Raw genomic sequence first — 21401 nt, 5'->3', positions numbered from 1 at the left:
TATGAGCCACATTGACTTTACTTGCAGAAGCTTATGCTGAGATACACATAAACCTGTAAAATTTGAGTTAAAGAAACTAGATATTCAAGGAAACCAGGGTGTATTAAGTTTTCCATACTTAACAGCATATTAACACTTTCCTTTTGAATCTAGACTCCTAAGGAAAATGCATTTTTAGGGTGGGAAATGTGTCTATCTCACATTTCTTGTAAGGAACAACACCTACACCTCTTTTAAAATATCTGTTGCATATGGAAAAACAGCAGATCATCTTCCACTCATAGTTGACCCTTCTTCTCTTCAAAGAAGCTCTCAACAATACCTACATACTCCAAACAGACACTCCAGTTCCAGTCTTACACTTTTGAACCCACTTACATTTGTGATGTGTAGTTTCTGAATGATGTAGTCTGGACATGTTTTACTTTCCTTGATCTTCACAATAATGTCCCCATATGTTGCAGAGCCATTCTCCATTGATGGCCAGTACTGGGCGCATTTGTTCTAAGATAATATGAAGTTAGGTGAGCAGCATGACAGCAAAGTGGCAGATAGCCAAGAGCTAGAAGAAAAACTAATTTAAAATAGACAGCAACTCAGTATAGTTTTTCCATTTTTTTTGTTAGAATATTAGTGCTAAATACCAACAATTCAGATCTCCAACCTGAAGTTTATGCCCATAGAAATTAACTTGGTACATAAAGTGGGGGAAAAATCCTGTACAATAATTGAAAAAGTGAACAACTACTGTTGTCACTGCCTGAAGGCTGTAGAAAAGTTTGTAGCTACTTCTATGGCTTCTTTTTCAGTCTCCAGCCTCTGCCTGACTCTTTAACTTGGGGATGCTGAATGTTTATCTTTAAAAGCCATTAAAACAAGAGTTCTCCTTCTTGCTGTTGTACCTGGAATAAGAAACAAAAGAAAAATCTCCTGCCTAGGATTTAGTGAGGGCATTGTCAGGATATCATTGACAGGTCTGTGAGGAGCTACAGTTCTACCCTGAATCAAAGAATGGTCTGGGCTGGAAGGGACATCCAAAGGTCATCCAGTCCCACCTCCCTGCAGGCACAGCAGGGACATCCCCAATTAGATCAGGTTGCCCAGGGCCTCATCCAGCCTCACCTTGAATATCTCCAGGGAAGGAGCCGCAACCACCTCCCTGGGCAACCTGTTCCAGTGTTCCACCACCCTCATAGTAAAAAGCCTGCTCCTAACATCCAATCTAAATCTGCTCTTCTCTAGTTTGAAGCCATTGCCCCTTGTACTGTCACTGCAAGCCTTTGTAAACAGGCTCTCTCCATCCTTCCTGTAGCCTCCTTCAGGTACTGGAAGGCTGCTATCACGTCTTCCCAGAGCCTCCTTTTCTCCAGGCTGAGCACCCCCATCTCCCTCAGCCTATCTTCATAGCAGAGGTGCTCTAACCCCCTGATCATTTTCGTGGCCTTCCTCTGGAACCTCTTCATCAGGTCTATGTCGTTTCTGTATTTAGGGCTCCAGACCTGTACACAGTACTCCAGGTGAGGTCTCACCACAGCAGAGCAAAGTAACAGAATCACCTCTCTGGATCTGCTGGCAATGCTGCTTTTGATGCTGCCAAGGATGTGATTGGCCTTCTGGGCTGCAAGCACATACTGAGCCCTTTTCTGAATTTGTTATCTGCAATTTGAAGCTCACCCTCTGCTAATTACAGCTGTGGCTAGAATGATATTCTCTGATAAAGCTGGTAATTTCATAAGTCAGCACTGTTTCAGCATGCTTTCTAACAGAGATTTTGCTACAGTGCGACAACAGCAAAGAATGAAAAGAAAGTACTAAGGAGCAAATGTAATTCACCACAGTGCAGCAACCTGCTCTGCTTTCAGACAAAAGAAGGATGGAAAGGTGGTTGGATGGATGCATGCATGGATGAGTATCTCTCACCCTCTTTCCTTCCTCACAGCGAGTCACCATGACAATGATTGTTGCCTTCTGTTCCCAGATCATTCTCCAGAAATCATCTGTGGTCTCATCCTTAGGGCCTAGCAGGAGATATTTTAAGGGAATTTTTCAGAGTACAGCTACATGGAATAAAAAAAAAAGCCTTCTTGATATGCTTAGCAATGCAGTCTGAAAAACTAACCAGCTAATCATGCAAACAATAGCCACATACATGATTTCTTTATGACTGCTACCATTAGGCTACAACACTTCAGAAGTCTCATCTATATCTTTAGTGCATAGCCATGAAATCTAAAAACTTTTGGTGCAAAATTATACATCATGAGAAATTTGCCTTTGAAGAACAATTTTTTCAGCTTCAGGAAATTCCCTAAATATAAGTCCACTGGCAATTTTTTCACATGAAATTTCAAAGATGTCATATTTACAGTTTTTATTTACATTTACTAATTTCTAACAGCAGCAACAACAACACAACAAACAAACAAACAAACAAAAAAAAAACCACCCCCCCAAAAAAAAACACTACTGAGACAACAAAACAAACGTATTCTTTTTAAGGTCAGAATTACCTTGTGCAGCAATGTATTTTCTTGGTTCTTTGAAGCCCTACAGAAAATGACATTATCAACTTTTAGAAAGGAATCACAAACGGTTTAAAAGATTTGCAACTTTGACAAAATTAATTAAATATTCAATAGTCCAACAACACCAAACAAAGGTGGTAAGAACCCAAATGGAAATCCTGAACGATCTTTGGTGCATGAAACATTGACACTACATAATTTTTCAGTAGTGCCCAAGAACTTTCTTAAGTAGAAGACACTCACATCAATGTAACTTGCATTGATATAGTCTGACCCTGGATCTCCTGGCATCTCTGAGAGCTCAACACGGTTATGATCATCTGTTTAAATAATTTAAAACAAAAGAATTATATTATCTCAAAGCACTGAGAAACCAAATATGTATGAAATCTGCAAAAATTGTTAACAAATACTCACATGGCAGGATATCAATGTAACGGTTTTTGTTCTGATTATGGCTTTTTCTGGCCTCCTTTATTGAAAATTTAGTGAAAACTCTAGGAATACTCTGTAAAATACAGTGTTTCTTTCATTAGGTAAATATATATTTTAAACAGCTTCCACTTACAGTCAAATGCATATGGAAATATTTGATACTACTGGGTCTGGAAGATAACATTCCATTTCAAATTATATCACTTCAGGCATTTCTTACACCTAAAATAAATTATTTTTTTTTTGCCCTGAATATAAAAAAATAATCTATATGTCCATAATTATATTTTAGTTATATCTCTATGGCTATGCAGTAATAAAAATATGCATTAAAGGATCCTTTCAATGAGAAGTGTTGAGATTATTTTATGCCTATGCTGAAAAACACCTTCAGAAACAAAATTAATTACCATCATCTTATAATGAGAAGAGCTTGGTCATAAAAGTGAAATCTATTTGACCTTAAATGAGAATTCACTCAGGCTTCCAGATTTTTTTTTCCCATTTATTTATAACCAACACAAATACTTCAAAGACACTGTTGAACAGGGTTCTTCCAACCACCTATCTACAAAGCTGTGGTATATTTTGAGCCAGTGACAAACCTGAAATTCTTCCAAGAAGAGTCGTCCTTCATCAGCAATCTTCCTCTTGTACATGTCCAGCAAGTTCTCCGAAGGTATTGGCTCTATGTTCAGAAGCTGCCTTTCATCTATAACTGTGTGAATACTTTATCAGCACTGACTTCAAAGATGTAAATTACCTTTCAGTAAACGTGGTTCTTGAATGGCCAGATAAATTAACTAAACAACAGACCTGTTCATTTTCACTAAGCATGCCCATTTTTCAAAGAAATGGTGTTGCCTGGGCCAGCTGTGAGCAAACAGGCCCTGGGGAGAACAGAACTTGCTCAGATCTGCTGACCTCATGAGGAGATTACATACAGCAACACTGCATTGATAGCATTTAACAGGCTCACAGGATGTTAGGGGTTGGAAGGGACCTCAGGAGATCATTGAGTCCAACCAGAGTAGGATCTGGCACAGATCGCACAGGAATGTGTCCAGATGGGTTTTGAAAATCTCCAGAGAGGGAGACTCCACACCCACTCTGGGGAGCCTGTTCCAGTGCTCTGGGACCCTCACTGTGAAGAAGTTCCTCCCCATGTTGAGGTGGAGCTCCTGTGCTGTAGTTGATATCCATTGCCCCTTGTCCTATCACAGGGTGCAAGTGAGTAGAGCCTATCCACTCCCTCTTGACCCCAGCCCTCAGATATTTATAACTGTTTATTAAATCCCCTCTCAGTCTTCTCTTCTCCAGACTAAACAGCCTCAGGGCTCTCAGCCTCTCCTCATCAGGCAGTGCTCCAGTCCCTTAATCACCCTGGTAGCACTTTGTACTTACTTACAAAGTGGTAATTGTCATATTCAGGTGACAGCAACAGCCCCAACACCATAATAGTTACATGGCCTTGCCCTGTACTTCAATTCTGATTGTTTACCTTTAATGATAAAGTAATGATTGAACAAGTTTTAACATTCCTAAGTAGACATGTATTCGTTTTCCATTTACATGGAAAAGTGGATTGGTGTTTTTTTTTTTAATGATCCTAACTAAACAAATGGATTTGAATATCAGCGCAGTATTACTGCCCACTTAAAGCACTTAATTTATGTGGGCTTGAATGCCATAATTTTTTTTTCTAGAAGCTTTCTGGCACTGGCTGATTCTATCTTTCTTCACAGTCTTTGAAATCTTATGCAAAAAGTGACACAATGTTATTTCAGTCTCTGGGATGTGAAAGCCTTCAAATTTTTGTAGTAAAACCCAACTGTCTTATGTTTAAATTCTTACATTGAAAAAGGTGTACAGGAAAGGGAAATTCTGGATGAAACTGCATCTGGTTCTGGACGTACTCTCAGGGTTAAACACATCACACCCATTGTCTGGGGTAGCAACATCTGGTTTGTACTTAAATAAGGATTTTTTTCCAACACTGATAAACTTTCAGTTCATTTGAGAATAAATAGTTCTCCTGTCTATTTACTGAAGTTTGGGGTTTTTCCTCCAAGTGAGGCCTTATCATGTTCATAACTGTAATTTATACATACAAGCTGATATCTGTAATCTATGTATATGACCTAGAATGCAAACAATCCAAAGGTGGCAGCAACTTGCTAAATATATAAAGAGACTCACTTGGAATGAGGTCCACACCTTCAGAAGAACTGCTGTAAGAAGAAAAGGCAACTGTAAAACCTTTGACTACTAAGATGTATATATGAAAATCAGTAAAATAAAAGTAGTTGTGTGTGTGAACACCAGGATTGTTCAAAACCAGCTGACTGCATTACAAGCTCCTTATGAAACAATATCGCTACAACCGTGACTTACAGAGGTGATTTGGATCCTTGTCTTCCTATTTGGAGCACTATTGAGGAGGAGAACCAAGGGAATCACATCAAAGAGCTTTACAGCTTGCATAATGTTGTCCATATCACCTGCAGCAAATGTCCTTAACTTCACTGAAGTGATTGCTCACACCCTGTGTATTTCTCTTGCGCAGCAAGTGACAAAAAGCTAACCCATACATGAAATACAACAAAATTACATGTGAATACTAAGTAGCCAAGAACAACCTGGAATATGGAGCTATACAAGCATAAAAGTTTGCATCTGAGCAAGAACTCCATATCACCCCTAAGGGGAAGAGCAGGGTGAGGGAAAAGGATCTGGAAGTGACAAGTCATGAAGTTCTCCAATTGCCAGAGGGCTGAGAGGTTTCTAACAAAACTGTCTTAACTCCTCCATCTCCATCAGCAGCAAATGCTTACATTGCAACACCTCTCTCTACAGCAATAGCAATAGCCTGGCTTTCCAGGGCACTGGCACAGTCACCAGGGAAGGCAACATTCTTGTGTTGCCATCCACTGTGAAACAGAATTGACAAGTCACCTAGAGAGACCTACAATAAACAAAGCCTCCCTGAGATACTATTTTTGGGTGACTAAGCATTTGAAAGAATTTCAAGAAAATGGGTATTATTTTCATTGCTCTTAATTTAAATCATGAAGAAAAAGTGTTCCAGAATTTTTTGCCTTTTATTTTTTTCTCATGAAACTTATGCCAAATCATTTAGTTCTTCTAAATGCCCTGAGAAAGAGCATAGCAGAAAGATCTTGAAGATATTTAATTGTGTTTGCCAGGCAAAACAGCAAAAACTGAATTTCTTTTGAAAAGATTAAAAGTTAAAAGAATGTCTTCCTCCTGGCACTGAAATACCCAACTTGTAACGCTTTTACACTACCCATCAGGAAACCTCTCAGAAAAACAGAAAATACTTCCTTGCCAATTATGTAAGATAGGGAGAGAAACAGGAAGCTTACTTGAGCTTTTTTTTGTGAAGATCATAGATTTTGTACAGAACCAGCAGTAAAGCAATCGATGTCACAACGATCAGGAACACCAGGAATATAATCAGGGCTTTAGAATTATCTAGCAACAGAAAAAGAATGCATTCATTATTTCTTGAATACATAATTAATTGATTTTTTAAAATTACATTTCTTTTTCTTTTAAAGCTGTATAATTCCTAGAACCAGGGCTTACTGATATTTTATTGCTTTGTGTGTGGTGCGAAAAGAACTAAACTATTAAAGTGTCTAGTTTAAGTTTGTTATATGGAAGTGCCAAAACCTTAAATCTTACAGAAAATGAAGGAATTTTATTTCTTCATTAAGAAAATTTGCACTCAAACTCTCCTTGACCACCTGTCAAAATGCCACACTCACTGGTTTTGCATTACCGTGCCTGTGCTCTATTTGGCCTGTAGACCTGAGCAGTGGAGCTATCAGATGCTCCTGGACTTCAGCAAGGCCTTTGACACTGTCCCCCACAGCAAACTGCTGTCTAAGCTGTCAGCTCGTGGCTTGGACCACTACGCTCTGTGCTGGGTTAGGAACTGGCTGGAGGGCTGAGCCCAGAGAGTGGTGGTGAATGGTGCCACATCCAGCTGGCAGCCAGTCACTGGTGGTGTCCCCCAGGGATCAGTGTTGAGCCCATTCCAATTCAATATCTTTATTGATGATCTAGATGAGGGGATTCAGTCCACCATTAGTAAATTTGCAGATGACACCAGGTTGGGAGTAGGTGTTGATCTGTTAGAGGGCAGAGGGACCTTGACAGGCTGGACAGATGGGCAGAGTCCAACATGATGGCATTTAACAAGTCCAAGTGCCGGGTGCTTCATTTTGGCCACAACAACCCCATGCAGCACTACAGGCTGGGGTCAGAGTGGCTGAAGAGAAGCCAGGCAGAAAGGGATCTGGGGGTACTGGTTGATAGGTGGCTGAACATGAGCCAGCAATGTGCCCAGGTGACCGAGAAGGCCAATGGCATCCTGCCCTGCATCAGGAATAGCGTGGCCAGCAGGAACAGAGAAGTCATTGTGCCCCTGTACTCAGCACTGGTTAGGCCATACCTTGAGTACTGTGTCCAGTTCTGGGCCCCTCAATTTAAGGAGGACATTGAGACTCTTGAGCGTGTCCAGGGCAACGAGGCTGGTGAGAGTTCTCGAGCACAAGCCCTATGAGGAGAGGCTGAAGGAGCTGGGATTGTTTAGCCTGGAGGAGGCTCAGAGGAGACCTCATTGCTCTGTACAGCTACCTGAAAGGAGGTTGTAGACAGGTGGGGGTTGGTCTCTTCTGCCAGGCAACCAGCAACAGAACAAGAGGACACAGTCTCAAGCTGTGCTGGGGAAGTTTAGTGTAAAGGTGAGGAGAAAGTTCTTCACAGAAAGAGTTATTGGGCATTGGAATAGGCTGCCCAGGGAAGTGGTAGAATCACCGTCCCTGGAGGTGTTCAAGAGGGGACTGGACATGGCACTTGGAGCCATGTGTTAGTGAGTCATGATGTGTTGGGTGATAGGTTGGACTTGATGATCTCTGAGGTCTTTTCAACCTTATTGATTGATTCTATGATTCTCATCTGGGAGTTCACAGGATCACACCGGATCATAGGATGTCAGGGGTTGGAAGGGACCTCTGAAGATCATCAAGTCCAGCTCCCCTCCCAGAACAGGACCACAACCCACAGCCCTCAGATATTTATAAACATTTTTTAAATCCCCTCTTAGTTTTCTATGCTTCATTCTAAACAGCCCCAGGTCTCTCAGCCTCTCTGCATAACGCAGTGCTCCAGTCCCTCAGTCATCCTGGTAGCCCTCCATTGGACTCTCTCCAGCAGATCCCTGTCCCTCTTGAACTTGGGAGCCCAAAACTGGATGCAATATTCCAGGTGTGGTCTCAAAAAGGGAGAGTAGAACCTCCCTCGATCTGCTGGACACACTCTTAATGCACCCCAGCTGGGTATCCCTGACAAGTCATGGATGTTCAGCTCCTGCAGTTTAGGATGTGTGCACAGGAAAATACTCATAAAGTGAACAATTTAAGTTAGAGAAATTAATTTCTATCTGCATTCAAATATTTCCTGAAGAAACTACAGCTGTATTATAATTCTGAATTACAGTCAATTACTTGTCAACATGATCTGTTACATAAAGGCTGAATGAGGATATGGTTTCAAATGCAGATTAACTAGAAAACCAGACAGTTTGGATCTTTAATCAGGAGCAATTGTAACAAAATTCATGATTTACACTATTACTCTATACTACACTGAATTCTAAAAGTAAAAATACTTTATATATTTACTTACATCTGGTTCTTATACTTCTCTTTACTGGCTGCCCTTCATATACTCCATTGAACACCGAGATCTGCATGCAGTGGGTGAAAATAACAGAGATTTTAAGATATAATAAGTAAAACTTCAAGTGAAACACAATGGATATTTGAAATACATTCAGCTATTTTCAATGAGTCAGCATCATTGACAGCAGGATCTGTTGTCAATCTTTTCTAGTGCAGCTTAGACTTCCAACAGTTTAAGCAAGATCTAGATCCAAAAATACATAGGTGACTGGGGAAAAAGGTTAGTAAGGTAGGAGATATCTCACAAAATCAAAATCAAAAGTGTCTAAAAGAAAAAAATCAGATCTATTTTTTATAAAATCAAAATAAAGTCACTCAAATCTGAAAAACTACCATGCAATATGTAATAAACCATCATTGTTTTATTTGCTTCAATAGTAAATAAACAAATAGTACACTGAACTGGATATTTTTCATACAAGTTCCTGTATGGGAAGGAATTAAAAGGTTAAATTATGGAAGTCAAAATAAACTAAATAAGCTGCTTTCTTGTAATGTCAGACATGGCACTTGAAGCCATGGTTTAGTTAGTCATGAGGTGTTGGGTGGTAGGTTGGACTTGATGATCTCTGAGGTCTTTTCCAACCTTATTGATTCTATGATTACATTTTGGGTACTTTAACTGGTGTCATAATACTAATTTTGTTTAGATGTGTTTACATTTCATACTATAATTTACATTTATCCAATCTTTTAAATTTCCTGAACAGAACTTTCTATCAGATCAAATAGGCAGCCTGGGGTTTGTACATTGAATATTTCATATTTTTCATGCGAAGAAAAATTAATCTTATGATTAAACTTAGACATTTAATAGTAACAAGATTGAATAACAGTGATTTTAGTTGTCATATTCTCCTGCTTTAAATAATACAAAAGGGAAGAAGGGCTTTCAGTACCATTGCTGACTGCGGGCTGCAATAAATGACAAAAAGCTGAAATGCCTGAAAGAGAAGATAACAGGAAGCCTTCAGGAAAGTGCAGCTTGAAAACACTTGAATAGGCTCCCAGGGACATAATTGAGTCACCATCACACTTGGAGGTGTTTAAAAGACAAATAGATGTGGTGCTAAGGGACATGGTTTAGCACCAGACAACTGAATTAGATAATGGTTGGACTTCATGAGCTTAATGGTCTTTTTCAACCTAAATGATTTTGTGATTCTATATATCTTGCATGGAAACAACGACTGGTTGGTAAAAGGCTGTTATAAGAACATGCAAAAGGATCTAAACTGCTTTATACTGACTAGTCCTTGAAGCATCACAAATCTTCATAGTGACAAACTCTGAGCAATTTGTTTCTCAACAGCTGCCTTCAGTTTTAAATCACGCATTTATCCTCAGATCAAAATGATAGTCGCATAGTCATTAAATGAAATGTGCATTAAACACTAAAATACCCATTTAGTATTAAAAAAAAACTATACAAAACCCCCCATAAATAAAAAAAAAAAACCACAAACCCCCAAACCAAACAAAAAAACCCAACCAAACACCAACTTACAGGAATTTCAAATTTCTCTCTGCCCCAAGTACAGTCTATTCAGATTGCATCTTTTGTGCTGTCGAAAGCCATGTGGAACAGCACTGGGATTGGTTTATTGGCTAGACACACATTTTATTTCTGAAGTAATGGATTAACTTTCCTGCTATCACATTTACCTTTTTAACTAAACCCAAGTAGAATATGCTTAAACCATGAATATATGGCAATACTTTATATATTTAGTTTAATAAGGCTACTTACCGCAAATGAATAGTTTGTCAAGTACAAGAGATTTTCTTTTCTAAAATCACAACCAGTTTCATTGTAGACCTTTGTTCCATCATTCTCCCAAATCAGTTTAAATACTTTTAGTCCTCCATACACTTGTTGACTTTTGCATGTGATTTGGACTGCATTGTCATCTATCAGTGTAGCACTAACATCAGTCACTTGCTGTGGTTCTGTCACAACAGAAGTGTTAATGGCTCTGTGTTCATCAATTCAAACCAAACATTTCAATAGCTGTATGTGTTCATGTCTGTCTGTCTTCTCTCTTAATTTCATACATTTACTTCTTTAAAGTTCTTACATGTCCATTTCTACACACTTTTCAGGAGTGCTTAAAGTGATGAAGGATTTGATTACTCTGGCTGTTGGCGGGGGGGATCCCCACTTCAAGCTGGCATTACATCATCAGCACAAAAATATTTTTGTTTCCACTACAAATAAAATATTTTGCTTTTTAAGTGAAATTAAAGAAAATATGTGATACATACCACAATTGTTTCCCTATAGCTGTATCTCTATATTAGCTGAGTCTGGAGATGGTGGAAGTAGAGATAAAACAGTACTGGAAGAAATTACACAAACTTGTTCTTAGGGCTCATTTTGTTTCATTTGTGTTTTGTAGGGGGGTTTTAGTTTGGTTTATTTTGTTTTGTTCTGCAGAGAAGTAATTAAAATCATCATCATGGTTCTCCATTGGACTCTCTCCAGCAGGTCTCTGTCTCCCTTGAACCAGGGAGCCCCAAACTGGACACGGTATTCCCAGTTTGGTCTCACCAGGGCAGAGCAGAGGAGTAGAAGAACCACCCTAGACCTGCTGGCCACACCTTTCTTGATGCACACCAGGATACCATTTGCTCTCTTGGCCCCAAAGGCACATTGCTGTCCCATGGAGAACATGCTGTCCACTAGGATACCAAAGTCTTTCTCCATAGAGCAATAACAAAGTGCACATCCCCTGTGTTAGTATCAGCCTTGTTGGTAACAGCAGAGAAGAGCCTTACCTGCTGACTCTGTTCTGAAGTTGCATGTAGCATTTTTCCCCATGAATGTTTTATCATTTTTGCTCTTTGTACATGAAGCCACAGATACAGAACCATTCCTGTAAGGTTCTAATTCATGGCAAGTAAACTCAGTCGTATTGACACATTCTGTAGCTTTAAGAAAAAATGAACAATTACATTAATTAATGACATTTCTGTTATGAGAGTAGGAACTCCTACACTTCATCAGAACTACCTGAAACCACTGTCACACATATTTCTATTTCTTGTACTTGGTTGGTTTGTCTTGCTTACTAATGCTAAGTGAAGGCTCAGGAGGAAGAAGAATGCATTCCCCAATCAAGAAAGTAAAGCTGAGGTTTAGTTCTGTTTCAGGTTTTTTTTACTTACTCAGTATGTCATTTAAACAGATGTAATTTAAAACTAACCTAAAGGGCATTGATAAAGAGGGTCTGATACTTTAGAAGACACTTTTCAGTCACTCTGCACACTAGGCAGGTCTGTTCTGCTGTGATGCAACAGACCTGATGTGCTTCTGGTGTAGCTGCAAGCAGGGCAGAAAGAAGCTGCATGAAAAGCAACATGAGCAAAACTATTACCACACTACAGCTGGGGCTTTGATGCCTCAGGAAACAGGGGAATCACAGAATCATTGAGGCTGGAATAGACCGCTGAGATCATCAAGTCCAGCCTACGACCTAACACCACCACATCAACCAGACCATGTCACTAAGTGCCACATGCAATCTTTTCTTAAACACCCCCAGGGATGGTGACTTTATCACCTCCCTGAGCAGTGTCTAATTCCCCTTTCCATGAGGAATTGCTTCCTAACATCCAACCCAAACCTCCCCTGGTGCCCTCTTGTCCTGTCACAAATTACATGAGAGAAAAGCCTAATGCCAACCTTACTACAACTTCCCTTCAGGTAACTGTAGAGTGAAAAACAGTCTTTCCATGCTCCCTTCTGGCTGCTTCAGATGTGACCTCACATATGCCCAGCATATTGAGCATATCTGTCTCCTGTGCTGGCCTAGCCAGATCAACCACAGAAACTAGTGCATGGGACTGCTGCCCTTTCGGGTAGTGGTCAAATTAGGGGCATGGAGAATGGAAGAGATAACTTGTGTCTGGGGAAAACGGGGACATGATAACCTTTAGTTCCTGTGGCACTAGAGATTTACAAAACATGCAGTAAATGAACAGAAAGAAATCATTAATACAAGACTAGTTTAAGCCTAAATATAGTTCCTGGAATCATGTGTCAACATCTTCATTCCAAGCTCACACCTGGAAAACATAGCCCCAGTATAACAGACTTATTGTAGTGGTTTGACCTTTAACTGGAGTTTAAGAGCTCAGATGGTAGCAAACTGAGAATTCCTCTCTTGCCCTCCTCCCCCCTTTTCCCTGATAAGGAAAAAGGAGAGAAAGAGAAAAGAAAAAAAAGTGTGTAGGGGAAAAGAGAAGGAGGTAAATCTACCAAAAATAATCTGGAGTCAGTTTGGAAATAGGAGAAGTAAATTTTTTAACTATATATATATATATATATATATATAGTAGTAACAGGGAGGGTTTACAAGTGTAAGGAATAAGGATAAATAGGAAACTATATAAAACCAAGCCTGGATGGCCTTGTGTTTCTGTGGATTTTCTGTCCTTTAGAGAATTGTGGATGCAGTAGGGAGAGGCCAGGCCTGACCACATGGAGGAATCAGAAGATGGGCTGCAGCTGTTGGTCCTCTCAAGCAGAGACACAGAAGAAAAAGAACAAATGGCAGCAATGTCCTCATTTTTATAGGCTTGCTGGACAGTAAGGGCAAGTGGAATAGACCTTCTTTGACCCAGGGGACCCCTTCTCCTTGGAGGGGGAAACCAAGTCCCTCTCTGTTCAACTGGATCAGGTTTCTTTTGTCCCCTGGGGGAAGCAGGGCTTTCGAAGCCCTCCCCTCAGGATGGGTGTAACCCAGCACACTTATCTGTCTAAATGGATAAACCAGCATATCTGAAAGGTGTGACCATTTAGTAGAAGACATACCACCTGGCTTTACCTTTCTAAACATGCAGATGCTAACTGCTGTACTCAAGACCCCTGACTTTTACACACATAGTTGTTACTCAGAAGGTGGGTCCAGCTGAGGGAGCTGGTGTTGTTTAGCCTGGAGAAGAGGAGGCTCAGGGGAGACCTTATTGCTTTCTACAGCTACTTGAAGGGTGGTTGTAGCCAGGTGGGGTTGGTCTCTTCTCCTGGGCAACCAGCAACAGAACAAGAGAACACAGTCTCAAGCTGTGCAGGGGGAAGTTTAGGCTTGATCTTAGAAAGAAGTTCTTCCCAGAGATTGCCCTTTGGAATGGGCTGCCTAGGGAGGTGGGGCGGTCATCGTCCCCACAGCTTTTTAAGAAAAGGCCTGGATGAGGCATTTAGTGCCATGGTCTAGTTGAATAGATAGAGCTGGGTGATTGGTTGGACTTAATGATCTTGGAGGTCTCTCAACCTGGTTGATTCGGTGGTTCTATGATTCTGTGATTGTCTTCTCAGACAATATCTCAATCAGCTATAACAGAATTTCTGAGACAGAGGACATCATGCTACAAACTAATCAGGCAACTGGTGGTCTTGTCATAACTTAATACAAGAAACATAAGAACTGAAGGGTGACAGAGTTGTGTCTTTGTGATTAATACAGTTTTAAAATATTATTTATGAAAATATATTAATTACTATTTTATTTATTAATATACAAATATTAATACTCTTTTATCAATATAAATATGCAGATCCTAGGGCATGGTTGTGGACATATCCCATAAACTGGCACAGTATAACAATTTTGAACCAAATTAGAAAAATACAAACCAAGAAGGATATGAACTGAAGAGTGACAGAATTGTGTCCTGAAATGGCAAACTGAACAACCTGATGGTTCAACTGGAACAACCAAAAGGGAAGAAACTTTAATGTCTGTACCAAGATAAAATAATAATTATGCACAGTTTGAAGAGATTCCAATATGCTCTGACAGTGTATCATGCGTGGTACTCTGTAAATATTAAATCATGGAATGAATTATTTAATACTGGAGGAGAATATACTTACTTGTGCCGTTGCATATCACTGTATAGCCATATATAGGACCCTTTGAAATGTCACTAGGTTTCTGCCATTTAACCGTTACATTTCTTTCACCAGGAATTACTGTAAGGTTTTCTGGTGCTTCTGGAGCTGTTGTAAAAGAAAAACAATGGGGAGGGAAGAAAATCTTTGAATGAAAGTGCAAATATTCCTCTTTTTACCTACTTTGATTAAATTAAATTATATTGGATAGTAAACCAACATTTTTCATAGTCTATTTCATTTAAAGAAACTATACCTTTTTAACTGCCTATATATACAAGCATCATACTGCAGCAATTTTATACATTTAGTTAATTCAGAATAAGGTGAAAACAGCAAGAGAGTATTAAAATTGTTCAGTTTTATTTTTTTCTTGCAATTTTAACAAACTTTAAATTTTTGGCTTGAGTTTTTATTTGCAGGTCACTTGATTGAAGTTGATTTCCTTTTTAATTTAGAAAAACAGGAAAGCTATTTCCAAGGACTATGCTTTGAAAAAAACACATAATTTTATCTGGAGATAGGCTTTGCAATTGTATTATCACATCTTTCTTTAAATCAATAATTTTGCACTTGGTTTTCACTAGGTCTTCACTTCTTTTTTTTTTTTTTTCAATCTTCATCCAAACCTCTATACACTTGGGCCATGTTCTCACCCTTCAAATATATAATCACAGTCTCTGAGAGAAGGAGAGGAAGACCTCAGACTGGAAGACTGAAACTGAGGCTGGAGACTGCAGTTGAAGAACCACAAGAGCAAGAGACTGAGTAGGAAGAGTTGGAGGAGAACCTAAGAGGGGCTGAGCATGCTGGTCAAAAATTTCTCTTCAGCCCCAGGAAGCGCCAATAGTAGGTTTAGAGAAATATGTAGAACATAAAGCAAAAAATCATCATTTAACTTACCACCATAATCTGTTGCTATGGGAAAGCTGTAGTTAAAGTTCTTTCCAAAAAAATGTATGACCCCAGTGCAGCTGTACTCATGGTTGGGTAATAAAGCACTCTGTTGTTGACAAGTTTGATTTGAGTCTATAAAGACTGGTAAATCTTTAGACACAAAAAGAGTTTTATTATTTTTCACAACTCCAAAAGTACATGGTATTTTTAGCTGGGATTTTCTCTACTGTATTTATTCAATACAATTTGCAACAAACTATTATAATACTCCAAACAGAAGTGTACAACTTAATCCAGCGGCTAGGTTTTAGATTCTTTTATACTGACTCAGTCTGCATAGAGCCCATATGATTTGTAAACCATTTACCCACAGAAATCAAAACATTTTCATGGGAGTCTGGCAGAACCCTGGAGTGATTTCTTAGATATTCAGCTCCCTGAAGCATGAAATCTCCAGCTCCAGACATTCATCACACATTTTTTCTAGGACATATGAGGACATCCAGTGTTGGTATCATCACACCAGCTGCCATTGAGCAAGCATCCCCTCAGGCTGGCCAGCTCAAACGGCCAGCTGCCTGGGTAGTCTGTAAGGAATCAGCTCGCAGCACAGCCACAGACTGAGTATTTCCAAAGTCTCAGGTCATCTCTAGATCATCAAGCAGGATCCCCAAAGTCTCCAGAAGTCTATAGTTTGTGAAGTTAGTAACTCAGTAAATGAGTTTGCTGTGTTTGAACTTTCCCTGGACCTGCAGTGCATACGCTTCACAGGATCACAGGATGTTAGCAGTTGGAAGGGACCTCCAAAGATCATCAAGTCCAACTCCCTGACAGAGCAGGACCATAGAATCTGGCACAGGTTGCACAGGAATGCATCCAGATGGGTCTTGAAAGTCTCCAGGACTCCACAATCTCTCTGGGGAGCCTGTTCCAGTGCTCTGGGACCCTCACAGTGAAGAAGTTCCTCCTCATGTTGAGGTGGAACCTCCTGTGCTGTAGTTTTTATCCATTGCCCCTTGTCCTATCACAGGGAGCATGTGAGAATAGCCTGTCTCCTCCCTCCTGACACCCAGCCCTCAGATATTTATAAACATTTATTAAATCCCCTCTCAGTCTTCTCTTCTCCAGACTGAAAAGCTCTCAGCCTCTCCTCACAGGGCACATGCTCCAGTCCCTTAAATCATCCTCATAGCCTTCCATTAGTTATCCCCAACCCGGTGATCCCAGAAATTCTGAACAACTGTTCCCTCAAAGTGGCACAACAAATTTAAATCTGCCTGTCTCCCATCAGAAGACAATATCAACATTGCTTTTAAAAATAAACAAATAAGTAATTCCACTTCAAAAATATCTTCCAAGTGTCTTACCTTTGCAGTTAACAGTCATATTCACACAGTCAAATGAGCTGGTCCAACATACTTGTGCACAACTGCTGGTTGTATCCACAACTTTGAAAGGATTCTTACTTTCATCTGAAAAGCATTCATATATTAGGTCACTGTGACCTTGGCTATATTGATTCTTTAAGTGCTGATTTTTCTCTTACATGTGTTGACTTGTTCTCCATTATGAAGACACAATTGGCACAGAATAATACACATAGAATTTAGAAAGAAAGATCAAATACAGACTAACAAAAGCCCACATGCATGGAAGACACTGTTGGCACTCAAATAATAAATGAAACTTTTAATATAACTATCCCTTTAGTGAATAAAACAGCTAGCACAAATAGTGTCTGGCCACTCTTGTCATTGTTTATAGTCCTCTATATTGCCAACACACAAACACACACACACACACACACAAAAGTTCCCATTACAAGCTCCCTTTACAAGGAGAAAATTCTTTTGTCTTGCATCCTACATTAAGAAAATACCAAGAGATTTTTCATATGAAACTTTAAAATGCAATCTTACAAACCAAGCACAAAGTAAGAAAACCATCTGTCTGATACTCTGAAAAGAGACAAGAATAGACTAAGAAATCCAGAAAAACTGAATTACTGCATGGAAAAAAAAAAAAATATAAAGATGAAGCTTTTATACCTACCAGGTGGAATATCAAGATGTTGTTCTGGGCAATCTTCAGCTTTGACTGTGTATCTCTGGCATCTCTGGAGTTCTATTTTGTAGTTGCTAGAATTCACAGGTATGATCTTGTTAACCCCCAAAATCTTATATTCCCTGGTCTTGCTGGGGTTTTTCAGTTCAACTGTAACCATGCTCTCTTTGCCTTGTACATTTCCTGTAATACGATGCTGAAGATAAACTAAAAGAGAAAGGTAAAATAGCAAGTAGCGATTTTATGACAATTTTTAAGAGCCATCAAACGTTTTATGACACCCCCAGCCCCATGCGTGTTTTAAGAGTCAGAAAACATAGCAAAATTAACGGTGATTATTGTTTATTTTTACTTTTTATTTGTCTTTAAAATATTGCTTAGTCAAACCAGAAAATTTCCTTGGGGGGAAAAAAAAAATATTTTCAATAATTCTCTAGTTAGGAAAACTGAGGAATTAGAAAGATAAACTTTCCTAAACCAGAGCTGCTTTAATTTAAAATGTCATTTCAATGTGAAATATTTTGCTTTGGCACATTAAATCATTTGTTTGAATAGAAAATTCAAATTTTCTTATTCATAACATTTAATAACCACATAGTAAAACATGATTAAAGTTTACATAGGCTATGTCCAGACTTCAGGTTTGCTTATGAATTGCAATTTGCAGCATGCAATTAGTAACATTGATGAGAAGACATTAGAGAAGGCTTAGTGTCATGAAGGCAGGTCTCTTCTGCAGCCCTGATATCAATAACCTAGAGCAGAGCAATTCCACTGAACAGTAAAAGGAGATGAGAAATGTTAATAACTTTGAACTTATTATTCCAAAACTGTGAGACAGTTTCTAAAATAACTAGGAATGCTGGGTTGGTCAAATGTCAAGTCTGAGTTAAAATAAGGGGTTTGGTTCTTACCACAGGGTTCTTTAGTTGTCCATATGGAATGATCTAAAAAACAAAACAAAACAAAACAAAAACCAACAACATGAAGGTGTAGCTCAGCAGATTTGGTGGTGGTTTTTTTTTACAGAGAACAACAGTGACCCTAGTAAGAGGGTAAACTGAGATGGTCCAGTGGAGTGTTATCGAGATGATAAATGCTCAGTCTGTGAACAAGCAGATGGGAACCTACAGGTACTTGAATGGCCCCAGAATGATGGTAAGAGTTCAAATTCTGGATGTGCTTTACTGAAGCACACACATATATTTTACTGACCTGACAAATTCCTTACGGCCCAATTTCAATAAAAATAATGCAATTGCTTGCAATAATAGATATCAAGAAAGTGTTAATGCTGAGTGAAACAAAATGGACGACACCGTAGAACAGGAAAACACACAGATCTTCAATGTATTCTTTTTTGTTTGTTTGGTTTGGTTTTGCTGCTTGGGCAAAAAATGTGAATATCAAGAGGAGTACTGACATAGCAATTGACACACCTATCTTCATACTATGCCACTGTGTGGAAATAATTTTCATTTTTCACTTGCTTGACAAGCAGCAAATCTGGTATCTCTAGTATTACTCATAAACTATCAGCAAGATTCCTAAAAAAAAGCCCCTGAAGTTTAGTGCAATTGTATGACTAATTTCTATGCTTAAGTTTGATAAAAGAAATTCAAATTGAATTCCCTCATTCTATCCCATTTTCTGTGCTTGCATAACTGTGAGAACTGTGTGCAAGTTTGTCACCTATTTGGGGAGTAGGGGTGATCCCAGTGCTTGCTGGCATGCTGGCTGGTGAGAAGGTGCTGTGCAAGGATGATGAATAATCTGTAAGGAAATAAACAATATATCAGCATTAAAAAGTGAAATTATTTCCTGTGGCTACACTATCAAAAACATATTCCAGTCCTTTTGGTTTTGTTTGGTTTCATTTTGGGGGCGGTGTAATTTTTGGTTCTGGTTGGTTGGTGGGATATTTTTTTTTTCCTTTTTTTGGTTTTGTTTGGTTTGGTTTTGTAATTTTTGTAATATAGAGAAAAACAGTGAAAGAATTGTAGTATCTCCAGTATACATAATATATCCAGAAATATAATGTATCCAGTAAAATAAAATTTAAAAAGAGAGTATTTAAATAGAAAGTTGTTGGGATTTTTTAATATACTAATGAATTTTGTAATGTGCGAGGAGCATCCAGGATGGGGTCACCATAAAAATGGCATTACTAATTGTGAACTGGGAAAAACTAAAGCATTTTACTATATTCTTATGGTAGAACACAATTACAACCAGCACCTGTGCTTTTTTCAGGAACAAGCACTCCAGTAGCACCCACTTGCCTTGCTCACTATATTACTTACTGTATCTCAGTATTTGCCTCCCTGCTTATACAACACTGGCAGGTTTCTACCTTCTCTTTTAGATCCACTCCTATTGCTCTTGCATTCACACAAGTCTTGTTGACAGCAGCTGGCATTTTCATAGAATCATAGAGTCATAGAATTGTTAGGGCTGGAAGGGACCTCAAGGATTATTTAGTTCCAGCCCACCTGCCATGGACAGGGACACCTCACGCTAGATCAAGTTGCTCAAAGCCACATCCAGCGTGGCCTTAAAAACTTCTAGGGATAGGGCTTCTACCACCTCCCTGGGCAATCTGTTCAGTGCCTCGCCATCCTCATGGGGAAAAATGTCTTCCTAACATCCAATCTGAATCTACCCATTTCTACTTTTTTTCCATTCCCCCCAGTCTATCATTACCTGACACCCTAAAAAGTCCCTCACCAGCTTTCTTGCAGGCCCCCTTCAGATACTGGAAGGCCACATAAGGTCTCCTTGAGGCTTGTCTTCTCCAGACTGAATAGCCCCAGCTCCCTCAGTCTGTTCTCACAGGGTAGGTGCTCCAGCCCTCTGATCATCCTTATGGCCCTTCTCTGGATATTACAGTGATAGCTACCGGACGTGGACACCAGAGCCTGGAAAAAATCCTGGTATGGCCTCTATGCCAGATTGAAGTTACCTTTTCTGATTGGTGATTCATAAGCTGTAAAAGTCTACCCTGAGGCTGAATGCCTTAGTTTTCCCCTGAAATTCAGGGAGCTTCTAAAGCAAGATGCAAACCTGATAAAACATTCCTGAAGGCAACCCGGGGGGGGGGTGTGGGTGTGGGTGTGTGAGGTGAGGTGAGGGCAGCAGTGGTGCTGTGTGGTAAACTGCTGATTCCCATGGCAGGGTTGGAGCCTGTGTGCATAGAAAGGTATGGGCTGTCTGCAGGAAAGACACCTGTGGTGAGAGCACACAGCAGTTTCAGTAATGCTTAGGAAGCTGCTTGGTCAAGGAGGGACACAAAGCTACAACACAGGACTGCTGTGCTGGAGCACTCTTGTACTGAGGGCACTGTAAATTTGTTAACAAGCAAAGGCATATCCTACACTCAAGGTGTTTTGGGGTCCAAGAGGCATCAGCTAAACATCCAGTAAGTATAATTCTTGTCAGCACTGACTTCACCTCTTTAATGTTATAGAATCATAAAACTGTTAGGGTTGAAAGGGGCCTCAAGGATCATCTAGTTCCAGCCCCCCTGCCACGGGCAGGGACACTTCACATTAGATCTGATCACTCAGAGCCACATCCAGCCTGACCTTAAAAAACTCCAGGGATTGAAGCTAAATGCTGCATTTTAAAATATATTCATATCCATGACTCAAAAACAGTCTTGTCTGATATTCTTGCCTCTTAAGACAGCATTTTTTTTTTCATGGGGCAGAATGAAAAAGCATTACACACTATGAGATAGCCGTGTACAGGAAAATGAAAGAAGAAATTATCAGAAGAAAAGATGTCAATGCAGTTCTGTCATGTAAGTAAAAAGTT

At 39.5% G+C, this 21401-nt stretch overlaps 1 protein-coding gene across 5 annotated transcripts in view; it reads right to left on the bottom strand.

Annotated features, from left to right (window-relative positions):
- Positions 1-21401, bottom strand: part of PTPRC (protein tyrosine phosphatase receptor type C) — a 68265-nt gene that overhangs the window by 11138 nt on the left and 35726 nt on the right. For 2 of the 5 annotated variants that reach the window (XM_068140911.1, XM_068140908.1), the window contains 17 exons: positions 19278-19358; positions 18500-18532; positions 17574-17792; positions 16889-16993; positions 15528-15671; positions 14607-14732; positions 11510-11662; positions 10482-10681; positions 8676-8736; positions 6347-6455; positions 5160-5191; positions 3566-3678; positions 2943-3033; positions 2769-2845; positions 2511-2547; positions 1921-2018; positions 379-504 (listed from right to left, as the gene is read on the bottom strand). In XM_068140911.1, coding sequence (XP_067997012.1) covers positions 379-504; positions 1921-2018; positions 2511-2547; positions 2769-2845; positions 2943-3033; positions 3566-3678; positions 5160-5191; positions 6347-6455; positions 8676-8736; positions 10482-10681; positions 11510-11662; positions 14607-14732; positions 15528-15671; positions 16889-16993; positions 17574-17792; positions 18500-18532; positions 19278-19358 — 1805 coding nt within the window. The remainder of the gene's footprint in view (positions 1-378; positions 505-1920; positions 2019-2510; positions 2548-2768; positions 2846-2942; positions 3034-3565; positions 3679-5159; positions 5192-6346; positions 6456-8675; positions 8737-10481; positions 10682-11509; positions 11663-14606; positions 14733-15527; positions 15672-16888; positions 16994-17573; positions 17793-18499; positions 18533-19277; positions 19359-21401) is intronic. The other 3 variants (XM_068140910.1, XM_068140912.1, XM_068140909.1) reach the window with 2 other exon arrangements.

This window comes from Melanerpes formicivorus, unplaced genomic scaffold (genome assembly GCF_026170545.1).
Source record: "Melanerpes formicivorus ecotype bairdi unplaced genomic scaffold, bMelFor1.0.p_v2 SCAF_7, whole genome shotgun sequence".
NCBI classification, from domain to species: Eukaryota; Metazoa; Chordata; class Aves; order Piciformes; family Picidae; genus Melanerpes; species Melanerpes formicivorus.
Note: the sequence above shows the minus strand (reverse complement) of the source record. Positions and strands in the feature narration are given on the sequence as shown.